The sequence below is a fragment of the Syngnathus scovelli genome, chromosome 12 (genome assembly GCF_024217435.2).
Source record: "Syngnathus scovelli strain Florida chromosome 12, RoL_Ssco_1.2, whole genome shotgun sequence".
Classification (NCBI taxonomy): domain Eukaryota; kingdom Metazoa; phylum Chordata; class Actinopteri; order Syngnathiformes; family Syngnathidae; genus Syngnathus; species Syngnathus scovelli.
The window spans coordinates 13,484,876-13,509,591 of record NC_090858.1 but is presented as its reverse complement, the minus strand read 5'-3'; the positions used below and the strand labels follow the sequence as shown (position 1 = coordinate 13,509,591).

General features: G+C 44.0%; 3 protein-coding genes and 1 long non-coding RNA gene across 7 annotated transcripts; 2 read left to right on the top strand and 2 right to left on the bottom strand.

Moving 5' to 3' along the window:
- Positions 1-454: 454 nt before the first annotated feature.
- Positions 455-16,932, bottom strand: LOC125978170 (calpain clp-1). Its single transcript, XM_049735299.2, has 3 exons — positions 16,743-16,932; positions 15,868-16,233; positions 455-1,050 (listed from the first exon to the last, which is right to left on the bottom strand). The coding sequence occupies exons 1-3, from the start codon at positions 16,777-16,779 to the stop codon at positions 998-1,000; spliced, it is 456 nt and encodes a 151-aa protein (XP_049591256.1). The 5' UTR covers positions 16,780-16,932; the 3' UTR covers positions 455-997.
- On the top strand, positions 2,667-7,415 carry LOC125978164 (uncharacterized). Of its 2 annotated transcripts, none has more exons than XM_049735285.2 (7): positions 2,667-3,083; positions 3,633-3,822; positions 3,952-4,056; positions 4,761-4,865; positions 5,572-5,676; positions 6,383-6,487; positions 7,281-7,415. In XM_049735285.2, exons 2-7 carry the CDS (start codon positions 3,706-3,708, stop codon positions 7,398-7,400), a joined length of 657 nt encoding a protein of 218 aa, XP_049591242.2. In that variant the 5' UTR covers positions 2,667-3,083; positions 3,633-3,705; the 3' UTR covers positions 7,401-7,415. The 2 variants fall into 2 exon arrangements, with proteins under 2 accessions (XP_049591242.2, XP_068508737.1); XM_068652636.1 differs by lacking the exon at positions 2,667-3,083 and adding an exon at positions 3,094-3,342.
- On the top strand, positions 8,075-13,254 carry LOC137840811 (uncharacterized). 2 transcript variants are annotated; one of them, XR_011087880.1, is made up of 7 exons: positions 8,076-8,197; positions 8,999-9,103; positions 9,810-9,914; positions 10,622-10,726; positions 11,339-11,488; positions 11,561-11,647; positions 12,723-13,254. It is a non-coding gene; the product is annotated as an uncharacterized lncRNA (long non-coding RNA). The 2 variants fall into 2 exon arrangements; XR_011087879.1 differs by having other exon boundaries at positions 8,075-8,197; positions 11,339-11,647.
- A 1,373-nt stretch (positions 16,933-18,305) lies between the features above and the next one.
- On the bottom strand, positions 18,306-22,424 carry LOC125978158 (uncharacterized). Of its 2 annotated transcripts, XM_049735264.2 has the most exons (4): positions 18,964-22,424; positions 18,710-18,787; positions 18,536-18,626; positions 18,306-18,432 (listed from the first exon to the last, which is right to left on the bottom strand). In XM_049735264.2, exon 1 carries the CDS (start codon positions 21,943-21,945, stop codon positions 19,687-19,689), a length of 2,259 nt encoding a protein of 752 aa, XP_049591221.1. In that variant the 5' UTR covers positions 21,946-22,424; the 3' UTR covers positions 18,306-18,432; positions 18,536-18,626; positions 18,710-18,787; positions 18,964-19,686. The 2 variants fall into 2 exon arrangements, with proteins under 2 accessions (XP_049591221.1, XP_049591220.1); XM_049735263.2 differs by having other exon boundaries at positions 18,536-18,787.
- Between the last annotated feature and the right edge of the window lie 2,292 nt (positions 22,425-24,716).

Below are 24,716 nucleotides of genomic sequence, written 5' to 3'. Positions count from 1 at the left end.
TGCCTCGATTGCTGCTCGCCGAAAGCTCTGGTCAAAGACTCCAGGCTGACTGAATCAATGATTGAATCAATGTCGGCCTGTCCCCAAATCAGCCCGTCTTAGCTCCCAGATGCTGATCCGGCCGGACCCCCCTTATCTCCTGACTACCTCAATCTCCTCTGCTTGGTGTTGGCCACGTGTTTTGGTGTGCCAGTTGCGACCCATGACAGAGACTTGGGCACACGCTCACGATTGTGCGCCTTTCGGTCGTCCTTCTCCTCGCCCCTGGGGCAATTTTCAGGTGCGCTGTGGATGCGCTCGCCTTGGAAAAGCCGTCACAATGGACGGAGGGAAGTACAAACAAGCAACCAAAATGTGCAAACATAAAGCCGGCGCCTTCATCTGTGATGTTTGATGTTTGCGCTCATTTTGGATTTCATCGGCAATCCGGAAGACAGTAACAAAAGGAAGGAAGTGCTGCTTGGCAACATTTATAAACATCACAAATCCCAAGCGGAAAGAAGCACAAAGGTTACATGCATGTTTGCTTTTTCACTTTGTATACACAACTGTCATGTTTACAGGAAAATCAAAACTAAATTGTCAACGGCTCAAGTTCTCCCTCTTACTGAATAATTGTTCGCATTCAAATCAAATGGAATCAAATCACAGCTTCTGCAATGGTGTGAGGTTCTTAACAAAAGACAGCTTGAGTATTGAGCCGGAGGCTTCGAGCCAAGCCTCAAAGATGCTTTTGAGCCACACCAAGTTACCAGTTAGCGTGGAGAGTGTCTTTTTGCTGAGCTAGCTGTATCTGAGCTCTCCTGTCTTCTTCCCACAAGGCGTTCAAACGTGTCTTGACCCTGTCGACGAAAGTAATGCCACGTACGTTAAAACAGATCACTGAATCGAGATGCTAGCTTGATTTGGTGAAAATCAGGATGAGCACAAGATGCTGGGCGGGAACCATGGAAGGAAAGAGGGAAGGATGGGGGGGAAGAACTTCTTTCCTGTTGCTCTAGTTTCCTCTGGATGTTTCTTCTGCCACATCCATCAGATCACCAAACAAATCTGATGGCACAAAAAACGTTGGGCGTCACTTAGAAATACTCGCACCATGCGTCGCACGTCTACGGCACCCCCTTGTCAAGCATTGCACACGTTTGCCAAACACGTGACATTTGGGATTGTGGGTGCATGTGTGTGGGTTTATGGGGGGGTGGACACCTACTATATCATAAATCCCAGCAACAACTTATTTAGGTTGCCTCGTCACGTGTGTGTGTGTGTGTGTGTGTGTGTGTGTGTGTGTGTGTACTTGTTTTTATTAGTATGGGGGGTCCGAAGACAGGGAGCCCACCAACAAAGTGGGGCCCTGTGTCGTTGTGGGGTCCAAAATCATGGACCCCACTCGGGAAACCACTCTAAAACAGCTTGAAATGCTCTAACAACATGCCTCACGAATTTTTTTCACTTACCCCTCATGGTCGCAATGTTGAGAATTGTGTGTGTGAAGTGTGTGTGCTCAGTAGCGGCCCCCCGACCATGGCAAGTGGTATTGCAAGTATACACACTACCGGAAGTGTGTGTGATTCAACCAATCAGGGCACCTCGTGATCCGAGTGTTGATTAAGAAAATAAAATGCTATTTCCTGTAGATTTAAACCAGGTAATTATTATTTTAGTAACCATAGCAGCTAAAATAATACTGTAAACATAAAATTCCTGCATTACAATTGCAATTTATCTACGTTATTTAATATTCATTACACTTGCTTTATAAAAATACGCTCATTCTATTAGGCTTATTTTAAAAACTGTCTCGTGCATTTTTCATGTTCTAAACATAAAAATAAAGGTATAAATAAATAGTAATTTATTCTTTACCATCAGTTTACATATTAGTTAAATCAGCATCTCGTGCATTTTTCATGTTCTAAACATAAAAATAAAGGTATAAATAAATAGTAATTTATTCTTTACCATCAGTTTACATATTAGTTAAATTAGCAGGTATTGCATGTGTTAGCTTCATGCGGCTAAAACCACCAGCTTAACGTCACTTCGCCACGTGTGACGCCGCCAGACTGAGACTGCTCCGCGACGAAGACACGCTGCTCATAACGAAACACAACATACACGGTGAGTAAATCAACTGCATGTAAATACTAAGTACAAGAAACTGATGTAGAAATGCTTTTTGTCCAGACCCCGAGGGGTTTATATGCAATGATTATGGCTTCGGATTCGGTATATTGTCACTCGGATGGCGTAACGTTTTCCCCTCAGACAGTCCGGCTTTTTAACTTGTTATTCATCTTAGCTTGCAGTGGTTTTAAAAACAATGGTGTAAAAGAGAACGACAGAGTTATAGAACGAATTCAGGATGATTTCGATGTGCTAATGTTTCATAATTGCTAAGCCCAGAACCGGACTCTGGCCGTAATTGCCGAAACCACTTCAAAACTCGTCAAACACGTGTGTGCTCAGTGTTATGATATATCTGCATGTCTTCTGTATTTCTCGGTGGTTTTCTATCATGTAAGAATGCTTTCTTTAAATAACACAAGCATTCTGACGCAAATAAAACTATCCGGAAACTAGCTTATTGGCTAATTAGCTACCGCTAATCAGGATGCTACGTTCACTTTTCAAACACAAACATAATAAAAACGAGTTGGTAGCTCCTGAAAAGTATAACGAGTTATACTGGTAAAACTATTGAAATAACTTTTCTTTGGATGCAGCACCTGGTTGGAACTGTGACTAGTTAAAAGTAACAAAGCTCAGCTTCAAACCGACAAACATTTTCATTAATATATCAGTATTTTCTGAAAAATATTCTTTCTTTAATCACTCTTGTTCTGTTAGTTCTCAGGCCAGGCTTATTCCTTCAGTCTTTATACAGTGGATGATTACAAATCTTTTAAAATTAATATAGAGTGCTTGTTAAAGTTCTCTCTGCCATGTTTTGAATTATTTTTTAGAGCCAGAAATGTCCAAAAGGAAAGCAAGAAAAAAGCCTGCTGATGAAGCAGCCTTTTACATTTAATCCTCAAAGGACAAACCTGGACTAGTGGAAAGATTTATTGATGATCAAAAAGGTAATAAACTCATTTTTAGACCATTTATCCATTAAGTATATATTTATTTATTTTATAAAACAACACAAATAACAATCAAATTCAGATTGGTTGTTGTATTTCTGTTTCTAAGCGAGAACTTAGTATTAAAATTGTAAGATAACACCACAATTATTTGGTTAAAGGTGTATCTTAAAGAAATATTTTGCCAAACAAGCAAGTACTCTGAAAAGGAGAGTACATTTCTCTTTGACTTTGAATGGCAGAATCATTACTGGTGGTATGTATATCCAAATATTTTCTATACAATAATTATGAACTCTAGAAAGAGACTGGAATAAAATACCCTAAATTAGTGAGTCACTCAGAAGCAATATTTCAATAACACATCAGGATTGTGGCATTAACAATTTTTTTTATTTAGTGCTATGACGTTCAAAAAGACATTGTTTCCCTCTCAACTTTTCTTTTGAAATGTTGCAAGTTTTTATTTCTCTAAGCCAACTTTTATTTTACTAAAAAACTAGTTATATGATACAAAATGTTTGATTTCTGTTTTTTCTTTCCTAGTATTGATGCATCAACAGAGGATGGCTCTCTTGGAAGATTAGTGAATGACAACCACAAGTCTCCAAACTGCACCATGAAAAAAATAGTAAATGACGAGCCCCATTTGTGCCTTTTTGCCATCAAAAACATAGAAATGGGAACTGAAATCAATTACAACTATGGTGATTCTAAATGGCCATGGCGTGAAAAAGTAAGTCAGTAAGATCAAGTATGCAAGTTGGAATATTAATTTGTTATTAAAAAAAGGAAGATTTTTGTCTCTTTTATTTGAATTACTCTCAGTATGATGTTGGTAAGTTATTTGTGGTTTTGATTCCAGGTGACAGGCTCTCAGGCTCCTGTTGACGGTGCGCTGCCTGAACCAGCCAGAACTTGGCAGGACTCTGGCCCTGATGATAACATCAAACAAGATGCCAGCCAACAGGTAACATTCAGTTAGACTTTGTTGTAAGAAATAAACTTTGTAGACCTTTCCTTGTTCTCTTAGTTTACAGCTTTTAGTTGGAAAGCTGTTCTTTAGTCAGAAGGTACCTTAAACAGCATTCAGCCAACCATTGGATCACATGGTTTTAGTGGTTCTCCTCATAGAGCCCAAACGAACCAGTGGCACACACACCTATAGAAGGATTGTTAAAACATGCGCCCATGGGTGTCCAACCAAGCCAATCATTCACACACACAACAGATTTCTGATGGCTACTTGTGGGGCCCTCCGTATGGATCTAAAGTTGTCTTGGTTATTCCAACCAAGCCAATCATTCACACACACACAATAACAGATTTCTGATGGCTACTTGTGGGGCCCTCCGTATGGATCGAAAGTTGTCTCATGTTTTTAGATCATATTTTGGTTATGGACATTATGGAGGCTGATTATATTACAGCTATAGTTCCACACATCCTCAACAGCAAAACGGCTAAAGTGTCATGCTGAAGGATGCTCCACTACATCCATAAAGATGCTGTTATGGGACCTGATTAGACATCAGGTCTGACTGGAACACTTTAGTTAGAAAAGCTTGTTTGGTTTTGGGGACTAACTTCACATGATTTAACTATACAGGTCTTGAGTCTGTCATTTGTGGTGTCTGTATGATGTTGGTAAGTTATTTGTGGTTTTAATTCCAGGTGACAGGCTCTCAGGCTCCTGTTGACGGTGCGCTGCCTGAACCAGCCAGAACTTGGCAGGACTCTGACCCTGATGATAACATCAAACAAGATGCCAGCCAACAGGTAACATTCAGTTAGACTTTGTTGTAAGAAATAAACTTTGTAGACCTTTTCTTGTTCTCTTAGTTTACAGCTTTTAGTTGGAAAGCTGTTCTTTAGTCAGAAGGTACCTTAAACAGCATTCAGCCAACCATTGGATCACACGGTTTTAGTGGTTCTCCTCATAGATCCCAAACGAACCAGTGGCACACACACCTATAGAAGGATTGTTGAAACATGCGCCCATGGGTGTCCAACCAAGCCAATCATTCACACACACATAACAGATTTCTGATGGCTACTTGTGGGGCCCTCCGTATGGATCTAAAGTTGTCTTGGTTATTCCAACCAAGCCAATCATTCACACACACATAATAACAGATTTCTGATGGCTACTTGTGGGGCCCTCCGTATGGATCAAAGGTTGCCTCATGTTTTTAGATCATATTTTGGTTATGGACATTATGGAGGCTGATTATATTACAGCTATAGTTCCACACATCCTCAACAGCTAAACGGCTAAAGTGTCATGCTGAAGGATGCTCCACTACATCCATAAAGATGCTGTTATAGGACCTGATTAGACATCAGGTCTGACTGGAACACTTTAGTTAGAAAAGCTTGTTTGGTTTTGGGGACTAACTTCACATGATTTAACTATACAGGTCTTGAGTCTGTTATTTGTGGTGTCTGTATGATGTTGGTAAGTTATTTGTGGTTTTAATTCCAGGTGACAGGCTCTCAGGCTCCTGTTGACGGTGCTCTGCCTGAACCAGCCAGAACTTGGCAGGACTCTGACCCTGATGATAACATCAAACAAGATGCCAGCCAACAGGTAACATTCAGTTAGACTTTGTTGTAAGAAATAAACTTTGTAGACCTTTTCTTGTTCTCTTAGTTTACAGTTTTTAGTTGGAAAGCTGTTCTTTAGTCAGAAGGTACCTTAAACAGCATTCAGCCAACCACTGGATCACACGGTTTTAGTGGTTCTCCTCATAGAGCCCAAACGAACCAGTGGCACACACACCTCTACATGGATATTTGAAACATGCGCCCATGGGTGTCCAACCAAGCCAATCATTCACACACACATAACAGATTTCTGATGGCTACTTGTGGGGCCCTCCGTATGGATCTAAAGTTGTCTTGGTTATTCCAACCAAGCCAATCATTCACACACACACAATAACAGATTTCTGATGGCTACTTGTGGGGCCCTCCGTATGGATCAAAGGTTGCCTCATGTTTTTAGATCATATTTTGGTTATGGACATTATGGAGGCTGATTATATTACAGCTATAGTTCCACACATCCTCAACAGCTAAACGGCTAAAGTGTCATGCTGAAGGATGCTCCACTACATCCATAAAGATGCTGTTATAGGACCTGATTAGACATCAGGTCTGACTGGAACACTTTAGTTAGAAAAGCTTGTTTGGTTTTGGGGACTAACTTCACATGATTTAACTATACAGGTCTTGAGTCTGTTATTTGTGGTGTCTGTATGATGTTGGTAAGTTATTTGTGGTTTTAATTCCAGGTGACAGGCTCTCAGGCTCCTGTTGACGGTGCTCTGCCTGAACCAGCCAGAACTTGGCAGGACTCTGACCCTGATGATAACATCAAACAAGATGCCAGCCAACAGGTAACATTCAGTTAGACTTTGTTGTAAGAAATAAACTTTGTAGACCTTTTCTTGTTCTCTTAGTTTACAGTTTTTAGTTGGAAAGCTGTTCTTTAGTCAGAAGGTACCTTAAACAGCATTCAGCCAACCATTGGATCACACGGTTTTAGTGGTTCTCCTCATAGAGCCCAAACGAACCAGTGGCACACACACCTCTACATGGATATTTGAAACATGCGCCCATGGGTGTCCAACCAAGCCAATCATTCACACACACATAACAGATTTCTGATGGCTACTTGTGGGGCCCTCCGTATGGATCGAAAGTTGTCTTGGTTATTCCAACCAAGCCAATCATTCACACACACATAATAGATTTCTCATGGCTACTTGTGGGGCCCTCCGTATGGATCGAAAGTTGTCTTGGTTATTCCAACCAAGCCAATCATTCACACACACAACAGATTTCTGACAGCTACTTGTGGGGCCCTCCGTATTGATCGAAGGTTGTCTCATGTTTTTAGATCATATTTTTGGTTATGGACATTATGGAGGCTGATTATATTACAGCTATAGTTCCACACATCCTCAACAGTTAAACGGCTAAAGTGTCATGCTCAAGGATGCTCCACTACATCCATAAAGATGCTGTTATAGGACCTGATTAGACATCCAGAACTGACTGTAACACTTTAGTTAGAAAAGCTTGTTTGGTTTTGGGACTAACTTCACATGATTTAACTATACAGGTCTTGAGTCTGTCATTTGTGGTGTCTGTATGATGTTGGTAAGTTATTTGTGGTTTTAATTCCAGGTGACAGGCTCTCAGGCTCCTGTTGACGGTGCGCTGCCTGAACCAGCCAGAACTTGGCAGGACTCTGACCCTGATGATAACATCAAACAAGATGCCAGCCAACAGGTAACATTCAGTTAGACTTTGTTGTAAGAAATAAACTTTGTAGACCTTTTCTTGTTCTCTTAGTTTACAGCTTTTAGTTGGAAAGCTGTTCTTTAGTCAGAAGGTACATTAAACAGCATTCAGCCAACCATTGGATCACACGGTTTTAGTGGTTCTCCTCATAGAGCCCAAACGAACCAGTGGCACACACACCTATAGAAGGATTGTTGAAACATGCGCCCATGGGTGTCCAACCAAGCCAATCATTCACACACACATAACAGATTTCTGATGGCTACTTGTGGGGCCCTCCGTATGGATCTAAAGTTGTCTTGGTTATTCCAACCAAGCCAATCATTCACACACACATAATAACAGATTTCTGATAGCTACTTGTGGGGCCCTCCGTATGGATCGAAGGTTGTCTCATGTTTTTAGATCATATTTTGGTTATGGACATTATGGAGGCTGATTATATTACAGCTATAGTTCCACACATCCTCAACAGTTAAACGGCTAAAGTGTCATGCTCAAGGATGCTCCACTACATCCATAAAGATGCTGTTATAGGACCTGATTAGACATCCAGAACTGACTGTAACACTTTAGTTAGAAAAGCTTGTTTGGTTTTGGGGACTAACTTCACATGATTTAACTAAACAGGTCTTGAGTCTGTCATTTGTGGTGTCTGTATGATGTTGGTAAGTTATTTGTGGTTTTAATTCCAGGTGACAGGCTCTCAGGCTCCCGTTGATGGTGCGCTGCCTGAACCAGCCAGAACTTGGCAGGACTCTGACCCTGATAATAACATCAAACAAGATGCCAGCCAACAGGTAACATTCAGTTAGACTTTGTTGTAAGAAATAAACTTTGTAGACCTTTTCTTGTTCTCTTAGTTTACAGCTTTTAGTTGGAAAGCTGTTCTTTAGTCAGAAGGTACCTTAAACAGCATTCAGCCAACCATTGGATCACACGGTTTTAGTGGTTCTCCTCATAGAGCCCAAACGAACCAGTGGCACACACACCTATAGATGGATATTTGAAACATGCGCCCATGGGTGTCCAACCAAGCCAATCATTCACACACACATAAAAGATTTCTGATGGCTACTTGTGGGGCCCTCCGCATGGATCGAAAGTTGTCTTGGTTATTCCAACCAAGCCAATCATTCACACACACATAATAACAGATTTCTGATGGCTACTTGTGGGGCCCTCCGTATGGATCTAAAGTTGTCTTGGTTATTCCAACCAAGCCAATCATTCACACACACATAATAACAGATTTCTGATAGCTACTTGTGGGGCCCTCCGTATGGATCGAAGGTTGTCTCATGTTTTTAGATCATATTTTGGTTATGGACATTATGGAGGCTGATTATATTACAGCTATAGTTCCACACATCCTCAACAGTTAAACGGCTAAAGTGTCATGCTCAAGGATGCTCCACTACATCCATAAAGATGCTGTTATAGGACCTGATTAGACATCCAGAACTGACTGGAACACTTTAGTTAGAAAAGCTTGTTTGGTTTTGGGGACTAACTTCACATGATTTAACTATACAGGTCTTGAGTCTGTCATTTGTGGTGTCTGTATGATGTTGGTAAGTTATTTGTGGTTTTAATTCCAGGTGACAGGCTCTCAGGCTCCTGTTGACGGTGCGCTGCCTGAACCAGCCAGAACTTGGCAGGACTCTGACCCTGATGATAACATCAAACAAGATGCCAGCCAACAGGTAACATTCAGTTAGACTTTGTTGTAAGAAATAAACTTTGTAGACCTTTTCTTGTTCTCTTAGTTTACAGCTTTTAGTTGGAAAGCTGTTCTTTAGTCAGAAGGTACCTTAAACAGCATTCAGCCAACCATTGGATCACACGGTTTTAGTGGTTCTCCTCATAGAGCCCAAACGAACCAGTGGCACACACACCTATAGAAGGATTGTTGAAACATGCGCCCATGGGTGTCCAACCAAGCCAATCATTCACACACACATAACAGATTTCTGATGGCTACTTGTGGGGCCCTCCGTATGGATCTAAAGTTGTCTTGGTTATTCCAACCAAGCCAATCATTCACACACACACAATAACAGATTTCTGATGGCTACTTGTGGGGCCCTCCGTATGGATCGAAGGTTGCCTCATGTTTTTAGATCATATTTTGGTTATGGACATTATGGAGGCTGATTATATTACAGCTATAGTTCCACACATCCTCAACAGCTAAACGGCTAAAGTGTCATGCTGAAGGATGCTCCACTACATCCATAAAGATGCTGTTATAGGACCTGATTAGACATCAGGTCTGACTGGAACACTTTAGTTAGAAAAGCTTGTTTGGTTTTGGGGACTAACTTCACATGATTTAACTATACAGGTCTTGAGTCTGTCATTTGTGGTGTCTGTATGATGTTGGTAAGTTATTTGTGGTTTTAATTCCAGGTGACAGGCTCTCAGGCTCCTGTTGACGGTGCTCTGCCTGAACCAGCCAGAACTTGGCAGGACTCTGACCCTGATGATAACATCAAACAAGATGCCAGCCAACAGGTAACATTCAGTTAGACTTTGTTGTAAGAAATAAACTTTGTAGACCTTTTCTTGTTCTCTTAGTTTACAGTTTTTAGTTGGAAAGCTGTTCTTTAGTCAGAAGGTACCTTAAACAGCATTCAGCCAACCATTGGATCACACGGTTTTAGTGGTTCTCCTCATAGAGCCCAAACGAACCAGTGGCACACACACCTATACATGGATATTTGAAACATGCGCCCATGGGTGTCCAACCAAGCCAATCATTCACACACACATAAAAGATTTCTGATGGCTACTTGTGGGGCCCTCCGCATGGATCGAAAGTTGTCTTGGTTATTCCAACCAAGCCAATCATTCACACACACATAATAACAGATTTCTGATGGCTACTTGTGGGGCCCTCCGTATGGATCGAAGGTTGTCTCATGTTTTTAGATCATATTTTGGTTATGGACATTATGGATGCTGATTATATTACAGCTATAGTTCCACACATCCTCAACAGCTAAACGGCTAAAGTGTCATGCTGAAGGATGCTCCACTACATCCATAAAGATGCTGTTATAGGACCTGATTAGACATCCAGAACTGACTGGAACACTTTAGTTAGAAAAGCTTGTTTGGTTTCGGGGACTAACTTCACATGATTTAACTATACAGGTCTTGAGTCTGTCATTTGTGGTGTCTGTATGATGTTGGTAAGTTATTTGTGGTTTTAATTCCAGGTGACAGGCTCTCAGGCTCCTGTTGATGGTGCGCTGCCTGAACCAGCCAGAACTTGGCAGGACTCTGACCCTGATGATAACATCAAACAAGATGCCAGCCAACAGGTAACACTCAGTGCGACTTTGTTGTAAGAAATAAACTTTGTAGACCTTTTCTTGTTCTCTTAGTTTACAGCTTTTAGTTGGAAAGCTGTTCTTTAGTCAGAAGGTACCTTAAACAGCATTCAGCCAACCATTGGATCACACGGTTTTAGTGGTTCTCCTCATAGAGCCCAAACGAACCAGTGGCACACACACCTATAGATGGATTGTTGAAACATGCGCCCATGGGTGTCCAACCAAGCCAATCATTCACACACACATAACAGATTTCTGATGGCTACTTGTGGGGCCCTCCGTATGGATCTAAGGTTGTCATGGTTATTCCAACCAAGCCAATCATTCACACACACATAACAGATTTCTGAAATATGGTTTCTTGTGGCTTCTTTGTTGTAAATTTTGGAGCCTTTTCCATGTTTTATATGTAAAATTTCCTGTGATATAAGGTTTTGGCATATTTCAGAGGATGTGTACAGCACCGGTCGTCTACCAGTTAAGATATTGGACAGAAATTTTAATTATTTTGAGCAAAGAAATTCTAGTCTTTATATTAATACAGCATATAAGAGTATCTTGCAGAAACTAACAACACATTTCTTTTAATTCCCTCCATAGAGCTATCAATTATCAAAGGAGTTTCTCAAAGTGGACTACTCAGACAGTGATGATACTGACAATGATTCCCAAAAGGACTGCTCTGTACCTCTGCAAATCAATCTGCTCAAAACAAGAGTATATTAAATTTGACCAAGCATTCTTATACAGGTGCAGTTAATTTTTGTTTTAGAATATTGCTATACTGTGTTTTTTTTCTGTACTTAAAAATCGTCATTTCAGATGGGCTGATCCCAGAAGTGATAGAAGTGACCTCTTGTACCTCCGCATCTCGTGGCCCAAGTAATGAAAAGTCTGCCAAAAAGGGAGGTGAGTTTAGAGTAATCCTTTTCAATATATAACTTTATCACAGTTGCTTTTAAATTGCCCAATTGTTACTACTGTATCAGTATCTAATTATCCTCACATATGCTGCTTACTAAGATTTAGATGACCCAAGCAAGATATATTAAACACCACTTGACTTTTTTTCTTAGACATGTAAGGTCTAAACTTTTGAATTTTGTCATAAAATGAAAATTGACCCATCCTTTCTCATGTGAGTTACAGGTCATTGCTAACCTTGATTATATGTGAGATGTTTGTTTACATCTATTTTTAAATAGGGGTAATGTATACATGACACATTTACCTCAAAAGAGAGAAAGAAAAATTGCTCTAGATTAACCTATTAGTGAATATGCAAATTCACACATTGTCACACCAAGGCAGATACCATTCTTATACAGCTTGCATTTAATTTTTTACACATTATATATTTCCAAATTTACTTTTATCATCTTTGTTTGTCCATGTGTAGCATGTTATCAAAGCAAATTCCCCATACATGTAAAACACTGTCTGAAAAAAGTTTTTCTCTGATTTTTATTTTTTATTTTCCCTGATTTTGCAACAACTTGTATCTGTTCTTAATGGTTTTGTCAGAGAAATGGTGCATCCCAATGTGCTGCCATGGTGGAGTTTGACTGCCTGTGCAACCTCTGTAGGGTCCAGGAATTGCTTCATCTACCAGCAGTGACATTCTGGTCAAATGCAAAACTGCTTAAAAGTAATCAAGAAAATGAGAGACCTCTTTCCCCCACCACCAAAACTGGGGGCATTCTAATGTTACCCTTTTGTGCATCTATTTTTAATTTTGTTAATATCAAAACAGCTGACACTGAAGACCACCTAGCAACTTAAATGACCGGATTAATATCTCAGATATTAACTGATTTACTTATGTCTATTGTAGGCTCATCACTGTTGACAAAGATAGTTGACGTTATAAAATATCTCATTTGAATTATATTGTCGGATAATTGTACATAAAGTGAATGTATTCTTTATGCAATTTTGTTCTAATTAAGTTGTAAACTAAAAAGTGCTCTTCCTATGCCCTTAGGTAACGGAAAAGTTGTGAAAAGAAGCTGGACCCCAGAGGAATGTGCTGCAGTAAATAAACATTCAAGGAAGTATATATTGACAAATCAGGTTCCTGGTAAGCTTGACTGCGAGAGATGCATTGCTGCAGAACCACAAGCACCGAGCTGTTAAGTACTTTGTCAAAAAGAGAATAACCACCATGAGGAGAAAATATGAGTGAAACAGCTTCCCTTAACAGAGATAGAAACACATGGCTGGTCCTGTTTCACCATTTGTTCACTATTTGTTTGTGATTTTTTTTATGCTCCACTTCTCCTGTTCGTAAATGTTAGATTAAATAAGTTCCTTTATTCATTGGCTACATTTGTAATGTGTCCATTTAAAATTTTGACTCGACAATTATTACTTGTAAATCCTGTGTACTTTATAGTTAGCTAAAATGCAGAATTTAAATATTTTAAAATGTACCAATATGACTGAACAAATTGAAGAATATTAAGACTGTGACCAAGGAAAATGGACCAGAATCTGAATAAAGACTTCAGAATGTATTTTAGAATGCACATTTCAATGTATATCTAGTATATTTAGCCAGATGAAAGTATTAATAACACTAACAAAATTTTTAGGTTTTCTCAAATGATTAAGTCCACACAAATGCATGTTTGGGTTAGATTAGGGTCGGGGTTGAACTTGATAGATCCTCTTTATAAAGGCAGACCTAACAAGTCTTAAATCTTAACAGCAAGCTCCATAACTGGCTAAAAAAAATAATGTGTGTATAGGTAGACCTCTTAAGGTTGAAATATTAAAAGCGATCCCCATAACTGACTAAAAATCTCATGTGTGTAAAGGTGGACCCCGCAAAGCCGGAATGTTAGAAACAGGCCCCAGATATGACTGAAAAACTGACATGAAAAAAAAAGTTTCAAATTGTGTTTATTGAAAGTGATTTTTAGTAACAAGATTTTTTTTGGGAGTTGCCTGATTTTTTTCATAGTTCTTGGACCACTAGAAAGGGTGGACCCCAGAACTCGGTAAATTAAGTTGGGTCCTGCAGAGGGAGGTTAACAAGGATGTGTGTGTGTGTGTGTGTGTGTGTGTGTGTGTGTGTGTGTGTGTGTGTGTGTGTGTGTGTGTGTGTGTGTGTGCGCGCGCGCGCATGTTATTTGAGTATTGACCCCCTCCAAATTTTTGCTAGCTGGTCAATCCGGTTTTCCATTGTTGATAGAATTAACCAGGCGAGGTACCAAGAACTTATGATTTTGTTTTGAAACTGTGATTATTTTTGTAGTGTGTCTCATTTGATGGTAAACTCTATTACAGGCTTGCTTCAAGCAACACAGGGCATTTTGGGTTGCTTTGCAACCGAGGCACTTGCAAACACACTCGTCGTGGTTTCGCTCATTCCGCGTTTTGGATCTTAACGTTTTTATTGCCTTCATTGAAATCACAATGACATTTCCATGTAATGCCCAGTGCTAGAAGTACGGTAATTTCCGGTGTCTAAACCGCGACTTTTTTCCAAAATTTTTAACCCTGCGGCTTATAGTGAGCTTATATAAGATTTTTTTTCATGATTTTTGTGATGACTTGATCACTTTTACTTTTGAAACTATTATATACAGTAAAAGCTACAAAACAAACTGACAAATAACTCGTTTTCATATCAGACGAGTAAAAACTGGTCAAATATTTTTTTAAAAAGATATTAAAAGTGAAGACAATTTCCAATTCTAGTAATGACACGAATTTGATGCACAATTTGTCTTCGTGGGCCACATAGAATGATGGGCCGTATCTGGCCCTCGGGCCTTGAGTTTGACACCTGTGCTCTAAACCCTTTCTCTTACTCTGCCATGTGACTCAGAGATTACACAAAGCAGTGGCGCTGTTTGGACCATCTGCATTGTATTGAAACCCAATCAATCAGCATTTAAATTCAATTCTTCTGACATTTTGCTCACCAAAAACAAGTTGTAATGAATGTGAACTTTTAATGCATTTTATTCAGAAGGTTACTTGAACCCTGAGGCTTAAATGGCGGCGCGGCGCACTTATGGATTTTTACGGCCTCCGGCCTCCAGGGGGCGCTCTAGCAGGAAGCAAGAGCGAGACAGGCGAAGAAGAGATAATGCGCCGAAGAAGACGTGCTCGTTTGTTTACAACATTTCGCGCATCACGCAGAACGCGATCAAGATGGACATTACTTAAAGGAAGCTTTTATACACAAACCGTCATTATGGGGGTCAAAAGAAATGCATATGATGCCGCTTTTAAGCTAAAGGCAGTCGATGTTGATGACATTGTGTTGCGGCACCCTTTATTTCGTGGACCCTCATCATGGAAAATGCTAGAAGAAATGGATAAAAACGACGACGAAAGAGATACTGAGAAAGTGTGTGGCGAAGGATATCTAACGCTATTCCAATTGGAAATTGAGGAGGCAGACTTCTACGGTTTCAGTGCACAGGAGGAAGATGAAGACGATGAAGCTCTTTTTTTACTTAGTGCTGTGCTACCGTGTTGCTACTGTGTTACCGCCGCGTCTCAGTGACTTTTACCGGTATGTTTTATTTAATCAAACCCTATTAGTGCTGTGTTACTTCCGTGTTGCTGCGGTATTACTGCCGCGTCACAGGCAGTGTTTGGAAAGAAATGTTAAGGTATGTTATTAAAAGTTTAAAAAAAGCTTTCTTTGTCCAGTATTTCTTTGTTAATAACTCGCGTGCACACTTCCGTGTTGCTGCGGTATTACTGCTGCGTCACAGGCAATGTTTAGAAAGACATGTTAAAGCATGTTATTCAAACTTCAAAAAGGCTTTCTGTGTACTGTCTTTCTTTGTAAAAAAAACTCGTGTGCACATGCGGCTTATAGTCCGGTGCGGCTTATGTAAGAAAAAAAATTAAAATATCCCCGAATTTTAGCTGATGCGGCTTATACACCGGTGCGGCTTATACACCGGGAATTACGGTACTATTGGTTTCAGTACTCAGTATCCGTCTCTACTTGACCTGCTCGAATTAGCTCAACTTTTTTAGTTCTGAGAATGATCTTTTTACCAACAGTGAAACGCTCTTCTACTTGTTGACCTGCTCGCGTTAGCTCAACTTTTATAGTCATGAGAAAGATCTTTTTACCAACAGTGAGATGTCCCACTCACCTCCCTCACTTAGACCTGCTCCACCCCTTGGTCCGCCTGGTGCCCCCCCGGCAGCTCCGCACCCCGATCCTCCGGCCCCGCCTCCTGCCTGTCTGTCCGGGCCATCAAGCTCGTTGAACAAGCCATCAAAGCCTGACTGCTTGGCCTTCTTGTCATTGTCATCTCTGTCCAGGAATCTGGAGAAGAAACTTCCCTTGTCGTCGTCGTCGTTCTCTCTCTTGTCGTCACCAAAGGAGAAGATTCCTCCTTTGTCACTCTCGTCCTGATTTTTCTTGTCTCCTCCGAAGAAAGAGCTCAAGCCTCCTTTGTCCTTGCTCGTGCCTTTGACCCCTAATGCGTTCTTCACCATGCCCCCCACGATGTCCCCTGCGCACACACAAATGGACACACGGCTTGCTTTTCACGGGAACGTGTGCAGGCCCTTTGCTCAAGCTCGCTTTTCATTCACACACTCCACATTCACTCAAGGAATATGATGAGCAGAAGATGAGCCCCTATATGCTGTACCATATTGACCTCCAGAGGTGGGCACGTTTACACTTTCTACTACTTTCTACTTCCTAGCCCTGTTGTGGACTAACACAAAACGATGTACTGTACACTGTTTCAGCTCTTGTACGTCGTGTTTAGACCAGAGGTGTGAGCAACTCTGATGCTCGAGGGCCAATGTCCTTCCCGTTTGACACATCTTCCTCGTCCAGCACAAACATGATCTGCTTCTCAGCAAGCTCCGTACTAGCACGATCACATTGAGAAGGCTCTACAGCCCGACTTGGTAACCCCTAATACTTGCTTGACCTGTTACACCGCATCATGGGACTGCTGACAAAATGGAGGAGGCCAACGTAAGAAGCAGCATCACGTTCTCTACTTACCCACATGATCTCCAAACATCTCAGCCATTTTGTCCATCTTCCAACGTCGACGAGTGTGTGCGCGTATTAGGCGAGGTCGGGTCACTGAGCGCGACTCTCTTTGTCACCTTTCTCTTATGGCTGCACCGAGAAGTGGCCCTGACCGTACCGGACGGGCAGGTTCCACCTGTCGCTCGCCAAGTGTGCGTGTGTGTGTCTGACTCACCTGAAAGGCAGAACAAACACGCTTGTGTTTGAGTTGAAAGTCACATGATTGGCTTGCAAGAAAGGGTGGGTGGGCCTTGGCAATGTGCACATTTAAAAGCCATGACCCAGAAAAGCGGCTCGGTGGTGCACTGGGTAGCACGTCCGCCTCACAGTTAGGAGGGTGCGGGTTCGATTCCACCTCCGGCCCTCCCTGTGCGGAGTTTGCATGTTCTCCCCGAGCCCGCGTGGGTTTTCTCCGGGCACTCCGGTTTCCTCCCACATCCCAAAAACATGCTTGGTAGGCCGATTGATCACTCCAAATTGTCCCTAGGTGTGAGTGCGAGTGCGAATGGTTGTTTGTCTCTGTGTGCCCTGCGATTGGCTGGCAACCGGTTCAGGGTGTCCCCCGCCTACTGCCCGATGACGGCTGGAATAGGCTCCAGCACACCCGCGACCCCCGTGGGGACTAAGCGGTTCAGAAAATGGATGGATGGATGGATGGATGGACCCAGAAAAGACGGCACATTCAACTTTGTACTCGACACCAAAGACTGAAGTGAGCTGTGGGTTAGCATTTTTCTCAAGCTGGGTCCAACAGCTGTTTTGAACCAATTTCTAAATGTGGAGTTGGCTGGTTTGAATCAGCACAGAACATCATTGCAAGTTGTGAACAAGATCTTCATGAACAGATACAATCTTTATGGTCAACACATTTTAGGTTGAACATGTTTCGGTTGGCAATGACACTTTTCTTTCATTTCCACCTTTCCACCACGTTTGAACATTTCATGTTGGTTCGGCAACCCACTCTTGACGGCTTCCAGCGTTTTCTGGGGGCGGTGCGTCTTTACTAGAGCGAAGCTATTGCTCCGGCATACCGGTGGCATGTTTGCAAATCTCGTTTTTATTGAATATCGGTGCCATTAGATTTGCGCTGCTTGCTACAATGGTGAGGCGCTAAAACCTTGAGCAGCTCAGCCCCCCGACGTGGACCTTGAAAGGTGATGTGGAGAGCCGGCGCTAAAAAAAGAGAGCGGAGAATTCTGCCTTTATCGACAAAGGACTGACTTTCTGCCATGGGAAACACCAGTTGCTTTTTTCCGCTCAAAGTCAGCTACAATGCGGCGCACACTGTGATGGCGTGTGTGTGATGTTTGGTAATTGCTCCCTGAGTCTATTTTTAAGTTAGAATCAAGGTGGCAGGGTGTGTACAGAATGTCAACACAAGCTACGTCTATTGGGGTGTGTGTGCGCGGTTTCCATGTTGAAAGCTGAAACCACAAGCAACTGGTTTTCTTTGCTTTAGCAAAAAACAACACGGTTGTATTAGCAGGCTTTTTCATCAGCCAGCCCAAAAATGTAAGAAGCAGAGTGACATGGCTTTTGTCGCTTTATTTCATGGAATGACAGTTGTACACATACAGTTGCCCTTTTAACAAGTTGTGGAGGAGCTTGAGGTCTGCGCTTTTCTAGTCAAACAGTCCACTCAGAGCTTTCCCAATTCCTGCGACAAAGAAAATGAGAAGTTGGAGTTGAACGTCATGTGTAGCATTCACAGCGTAGACAGGGCACAACCTTGTTTTGCTAATTCACACTTGGCAACTCACCTGCTCCACTGTCCTCCTGCTTCCCACCAGCCATGGACAGGACATCAGTCACGTCAAAACCTTTCTTGTCCTCCTTCTTCCCACCGGCCATCTGTAGTACATCCCCCACGTCAAAACCTTTCTTGTCCTCCTTCTTCCCACCGACCATCTGTAGTATGTCCCCCACGTCGAAACCTTTGTCCTCCTGACTTTCCGCCCCTTCTCCTCCTCCTCCTCCTCCAAGCTTGGATAGGCATTCCTCTGCAAAATCCCCTGCAAAAGAAGCAGTTGACTTGTCCCGTCAGCCCCTCGGCACTTGTTTCATTGAAAACAACACACATTTGACGAAGAGTCCTATTGTCAACCTGAAAGGATTTGTCCCACATAAAGACCCACCCTTGTGCTTTCAAGCTCAAGTTGTATAGAGCAATGTAGGAATGTTCACTTACCTGCTTTCTCTTTACACATGTTGACCAGAACCTTCCGGCCTGTCTCGCTCTCGAACAATTTGTCCATGTTGTTGACTGATGTTTGGTGGAGGGAGGATGCTTGGTCTTATAGCGACAGCGGTGTTGAGACCAGGAGGCGACGCCCTGCTGAGGAATCAGGTGGAGCCCTCAGGAGTCACAGGCCAAACCTGTGGTACAGGTTGGTGTGACAACCAATCAGACTTTCCTCACATGTTCTCCATAATGGCTCATCAAGCTCACGTGTCTTGACGGACACCTTTTGAGAACCAACACCCAAAAGCTTAGCAAAGGATTCCTTTCACACGGATTTCTCCTGACACTGCTTGGGGTCCAGAGAGAATCCTCATATACAGGACAAGGAGTGGAGACTTTTTTTTGCCCAGAGGAATAACATTTGTGAATGTACATGAATGTACAGCGGTCCAGATCTTCTCTGTGTCGTTTTTCTTAGTCTTTGTTTAAATCATAAAAAAAACACACCAAAAACTGCTACTCAAGGCCAATTGTGGGGCACTCTCTGAGTCCCCAAATTTAGACAGACCTTAACATGGACAAGCAAAAGTAGCATATTGCTAAGTACATAAAGGCCACGGAGTGAGTGCCAGAGCTATTGCAGCCTTCCCTCATGATTGCACTTTGGTGTGTTTGTGAAGACTTCATGTCTCAGCTTTGGTTTCGCAGTTGACCATGATGTTGTCTTCCTTAAACGCCGAGACTGGCCTCGGAAGCTGTTTCATCGTGCGGCAGGATTTCTTTCTTGCTAGTAGAGGCGCGCATACATAAGGTATGTCGGAAAAGCCTGCGCACAGCAGAAAAGAACTTGCGTGTCCTGCGTTGCTGGCGGACTTTCAGGGCTTCTAAGTTGACCATCAGCAGCTTGAGGAGGGTGTTGTCAAAACTCAGGTCGTTAGACAGAAAAGCCTCCGGCAGCTGGCGCATGCAGTCGAACTCTCGCAGGATCTCCTTGACGACAGCCTTCATCACCTTGTTGATGCTGTAAATGTTGGCCTCTGTGATGACGCACAAGCTTGGGTCCTGCAGTACCTTCTTTGACAGACGCTGGATAATCGGCAGTGTGTCACGAGAGAGAACAACTTTCTTATGTTTTTTTTGGATGCGCGTTAGCAGCTGGACGACAAGCACCGCCATGAGCGAAGTAATCATCTCCTCCAGAACAGAGGTCGATCGGCCTGGCGTCACTTCTGAGGACGAACTTTTTGGCTGGGAAGCCATTGTGTGCCTGTGCAAACGCTTCTCCTCCGCAGAAGGCGGGCGGAGCGGCGACGGCCAAGCGACACGTACCACCCCGGAGGGTGGAGTCTTTGCTTGGGCACTGTCCGTCTCCAATGCATTTTGGCTGATCCTGCTTTCCGTGGTGATGCTCCCTTCTTGCGTGTCTGGTGGGCTTTCGGACTTAGTGTTGTCCGAGTCGACGTCCTCTTTTGCTTGTGGCATCGCTGTCCCCATAATAAGCGTGTCGATGTCGTTCAAGCAACCGTACACCTCATCGGCGTGGTTCTCCCTCGTCACTGGCTCCATTTTGAGCCAGAGGAGCAGTTGCTGCACAAACTTTGTAGAGGTGTCCTCCACCATCTTGTGCAGGACTTGGATGTTCTCCGGTTTTTCCTCGTCCACCTCCAGGATGAGCGGCTCTGAGAAGCGCCTCCACACAGCGTCTGACTGAATCGTGGTGCGGTTGGTGGTCATGAAATGGTAGATTTTATCTGCCAGGTCTATTGAGAACTTGTCGGCTTCGAGTCGTAGCTCGTGCACGTCTACGCTGACACCCTGGGGCGGTAGTGCCACCTTGTGGAAAACATCCTCAAGACCTGGCTGGATTCCCTGGAAGCTGAGCAGATTATCACCATCCAGTGCTGGAGTTCCTCGTCGGGACTCCTCTTCTTCCCTGCGCATCTGCATGCATCGACAACGAACCTTCTCCAGTTCAAATGTCAGCTGGTCAAACTTCTTTTGGCAAAAGTTCAAAAAGTTGCGTTTGCGAGCAAATTCATTGCTGCTGTTGGGTGACGCGCAGGTTTCAAAGAACTCGCAGAGTTGATCCTTGATCAGCCCAAGATTGAAGTGAGGCGTAGAAGAGCGACTGCGTCCCTCCTCCAACGATTCAGGGTAGTGCAGTTCGTTGATGATGGTTGTTACAATTTCTGCTGCTGTTTTCTTGAGTTCGTGATCGGTCCTGACCGACTTGTCCTCGCCGTCGGTCCATTTGCGTAGGATGTTCATCACCGCCTCTGTGGTTTCTTCATAGTTGAAAATGCACATGTTCCCGCCCCTTGAGTCACAGGGAGGTTCCTGTCTGCTCTTTTGGCGCCAGCACGGGCGGAAGCACATTGTGTACATCTTGCCCAGGTAAACCTTAAGTGCACCACAGGCTAGTTGCACCATCTTAGCCAGAACCTCTATCTTGGTGAAGGTGCCCGGGATGTAAATAAGTGGCACCAGCTGGCTGGCTGTGCTGGTGGCTGATGACAAGGTGTCATTGATTCTCTGCGAGATCTCCCTCTTGAAGAGGGAGTCCAGCTTTTGGGAGCTCTTGCTGCGCTGCTCCGGGACACTGAGTGCCGAGGCGAAGGCGGTGCTCAGTCCGCCTTCGACTTTGAGCCTCATTCTTTTCTTCTCGGCACTCTGAATGCGCTGCTTAAACTCTGGGATGATGACTCGGATGGTGTCGGCGCAGAGTTTCTGTGTGATGTCCGTGCACATGTCCGCCAGGATGACCTGCGTGGCTGAGTCAATGGTCCCTGTGGCCAGCATGCTCCACTGCGCTGGCTGGATGCGCTCAAAGTATTTCTGCACCAACGGGAGGATGACCTCCTCCTTGATGTAGTAATTCTCCATCTCCATTGTTGGGCTGTTGTTGACTTGTCTGTTGCCAAAGTATTGGCAGCTGCTCAGGCTCCTGCAAGTGCTTTCACACCTTTGTGACATCACTAAGCTTTTCATCAGAGTTGACAACAACTTATGGTTTTTGTGACCACATAGTGATGAGGTCACAAGGCTTTTTAGCACACAATCCCTTCATTATGTCATTGTGTGCTATGCAATCAATTATTTGACAATGCAACTGTCATTTTGAAGAAAAGCAATGAGACTGCGATATTTACCAATGAACCAACCCTTGGATTCTGACAGCTCTTCCTGCATTGATTGTTCTTGCTACTACATGTTGGGTTTATAGAAAATATTTTCCTGTTGGACTTGGGTGGCTCGGTGGCACACTGGGTAGCACGTCCGCCTCACAGTTAGGAGGGTGCGGGTTCGATTCCACCTCCAGCCCTCCCAGTGTGGACTTTGCATGTTCTCCCCGTATCCACATGGGTTTCCTCCGGGCACTCCGGTTTCCTCCCACATCCCAAAAACATGCTTGGTAGGCCAATTGAGCACTCCAAATTGCTCCTAGGTGTGAGTGTGTATGGTTGTTCGTCTCTGTATGCCCTGCGATTGGCTGGCAACCAGTTTTGGGTGTCCCCCGCCTCCCGCGCGATGACGGCTGGGATAGGCTCCAGCACGCCCGCGACCCCAGTGGGGACAGAGCGGTACAGAAAATGGATGGATGGATTTTCCTGTTGGACTTTTCAAAGTCAAAGTCTCCTTTATTGTCAATTCCTCCGCATGTCAAGACACACAAAGAGATCGAAATTACGTTTCTCACTATCCCAGGGTGACAAGACAGAGTTCACAACGCACATACAAGTAAACAACACAGGAAAAATAAAACAAGAAGTCAACATCAATGAACAATAAGAGTGATAGCACGCTAGCCGCTCCCGATGCACAGCAGAGTCCGGAAAGATAACAGTCAACCAGGCCACTGTGAACACAGCAGGCACGCACTGTCCGGTTCGTGGATCCTGTCAGGCGAACGCAACCCGTCTTGTCGTCCCGTGAACGAACGTACGCCAGGGGAATGGAAGGCACGGCTGGGCGAGCTGGGTTGGCCGCAAGCCTGGCCCGTCTCCGCGCTGGCCCCTCTTCCACTTCCTCGCAGACCCGCTGCCGACGCATCCCAACAATGCTCCAGGACGAAGCAGTCCGAGCTCACGACGCAGTCCAACCGGGGGAGGAAGAGCAGGCCAGTCCGGCGTCGCTCCATGACGAAGCAGTCCGAGCGCCCTAATCTCTCCGCACCAAAGTCCAGAACGCCATAAAACCCACTTCCGCCGATTTCGAGCAGAACATGCCCGCCGCACTAGTAGCACGACGTATCACACGAGACGAACACACACAAAACTGCCAGACAAACAGTCAGTAAACACTCACAAAACACCGAACGGGATAGAGTGGCCGCTACGTCTGCACGCGCCGCCATCTTGAACCGGACTTGGCAGGGTAACAAACGTCCTTGGTCCTAGTTTGAACAGTGCCTGAATCTTCTGACGTCTTCATGAACCCTGCATACCTTGACATCTTAATGGCTCCTGCCAGAACGGACTTGCTCTTCTGATTAAATACCAACACAGTTGTATATTTATGTTGCCTATATGATTTTGTTTTCATGTCTCTGTTTAGTAATGTAAAGAATTGACGTGTTCTTCTTGCAAAAAATTCCTAGCTGCATATTTCGTCCAACACAACAAATTCTTGCCCATGTGGTGGCCCGGGGGTTCCGCTGTCGACCAGCTCCTCCTCATTACCCGACGGCTGGTGTGAGGAAGCCCAAGCCAACCGCTGGGAATAACTGAACTCGTTGCTCAAGTCCTCGTTCTTGGGCGGGGTCTTTGGCCAAGGTCCGTCCCTGTCCAGTAGACTTGCTAGCGGAAGTTTTTGCGGAATCAAGGTGCCAGTCACCAGCATGTCTATGTCGTTCAAGCAACCGTAGACTTCATTGGTGTGGTTCCGCCTCGTCACCGGCTCCAACTTGAGCCAGAGGAGTAGATGCTGCACAAACTTTGTAGAGGTGTCCTCCACCATCTTCTGCAGGATCTGGATGTTCTCCGGTTTTTCCTCATCCACCTCCAAGATGAGCAGCTCTGAGAAGCGCCTCCACGCTGCAGCTGACTGGACCACACGGTTGGTGGTCATGTAACGGTAGATTTCATCTCCCAGGTCTCGTGAGAACTTGTCAGCTTTGTGTCGCAACGTGTCCACATCTATGCGAGTATCTCCGGCTGGTAGCGCCACTTTGCGGAACACGTACTCGAGACCTGAGCGGACTCCCTGGAAGCTCAACTCTTTGTCAGGCTTGGGGGTCTGCAGGACGCTGCCAGGCAGGTAAATCGCTTCTTCCCAGCGCATCCGCATGCAGCGACACCGGAGCTTCTGCAGCTCAAAGGACAACTCGTTAAACCTCTCTTGGCTAAAGTTCAAAAAGTTGCGTTTGCGAGTAGATTCATTGCTGCTGTTGGGTGACGCGCAGGATTCAAAGAACTCGCAGAGTTGATCCTTGATCAGCCCGAGATTGAAGTGAGGCATAGAAGAGCGACTGCGCCCCTCCTCCAAGGTTTCAGGGTAGTGCAGGTTGTTCATGATCTTCTCCACAATTTCAGCCGCCGTTTTCTTTGATTTGCGATTTGTCCTGAGTGAGAGGGACTCGTCCTTGCTGTCAGTCCATTTGCAGAGAATTTGTTTCAGCACCTCTGTGGTTTCTTCCTGGTTGAATACACACACATCGATGCACTTGGAGTCAAAGGGCAGTTGGTGTCTATTTTTTTGCTCACAACATGGTCTGAAAGACTTTGTGTATATGGCCATCTTGCTCAGGTAAACCTTAAGCG

What these genes read in the sequence shown, in the direction of transcription:
- LOC125978158 (XM_049735263.2), bottom strand. Translation starts at nt 21,945, where the DNA reads ATGAAAAGCTTAGTGATGTCACAAAGGTGTGAAAGCACTTGCAGGAGC.
- LOC125978170 (XM_049735299.2), bottom strand. Translation starts at nt 16,779, where the DNA reads ATGGACAAAATGGCTGAGATGTTTGGAGATCATGTGG. An exon ending in GATGTTTGGAGATCATGTGG is followed by an intron (nt 16,234 to 16,742) that starts GTAAGTAGAGAA and finishes GTGTGTGCGCAG; the next exon opens with GGGACATCGTGGGGGGCATG. An exon ending in AGCAGGTCTAAGTGAGGGAG is followed by an intron (nt 1,051 to 15,867) that starts GTGAGTGGGACA and finishes TTGTGCCATCAG; the next exon opens with ATTTGTTTGGTGATCTGATG.
- LOC125978164 (XM_049735285.2), top strand. Translation starts at nt 3,706, where the DNA reads ATGAAAAAAATAGTAAATGACGAGCCCCATTTGTGCCTTTTTGCCATC. An exon ending in AACAAGATGCCAGCCAACAG is followed by an intron (nt 4,057 to 4,760) that starts GTAACATTCAGT and finishes TTTTAATTCCAG; the next exon opens with GTGACAGGCTCTCAGGCTCC. An exon ending in AACAAGATGCCAGCCAACAG is followed by an intron (nt 5,677 to 6,382) that starts GTAACATTCAGT and finishes TTTTAATTCCAG; the next exon opens with GTGACAGGCTCTCAGGCTCC.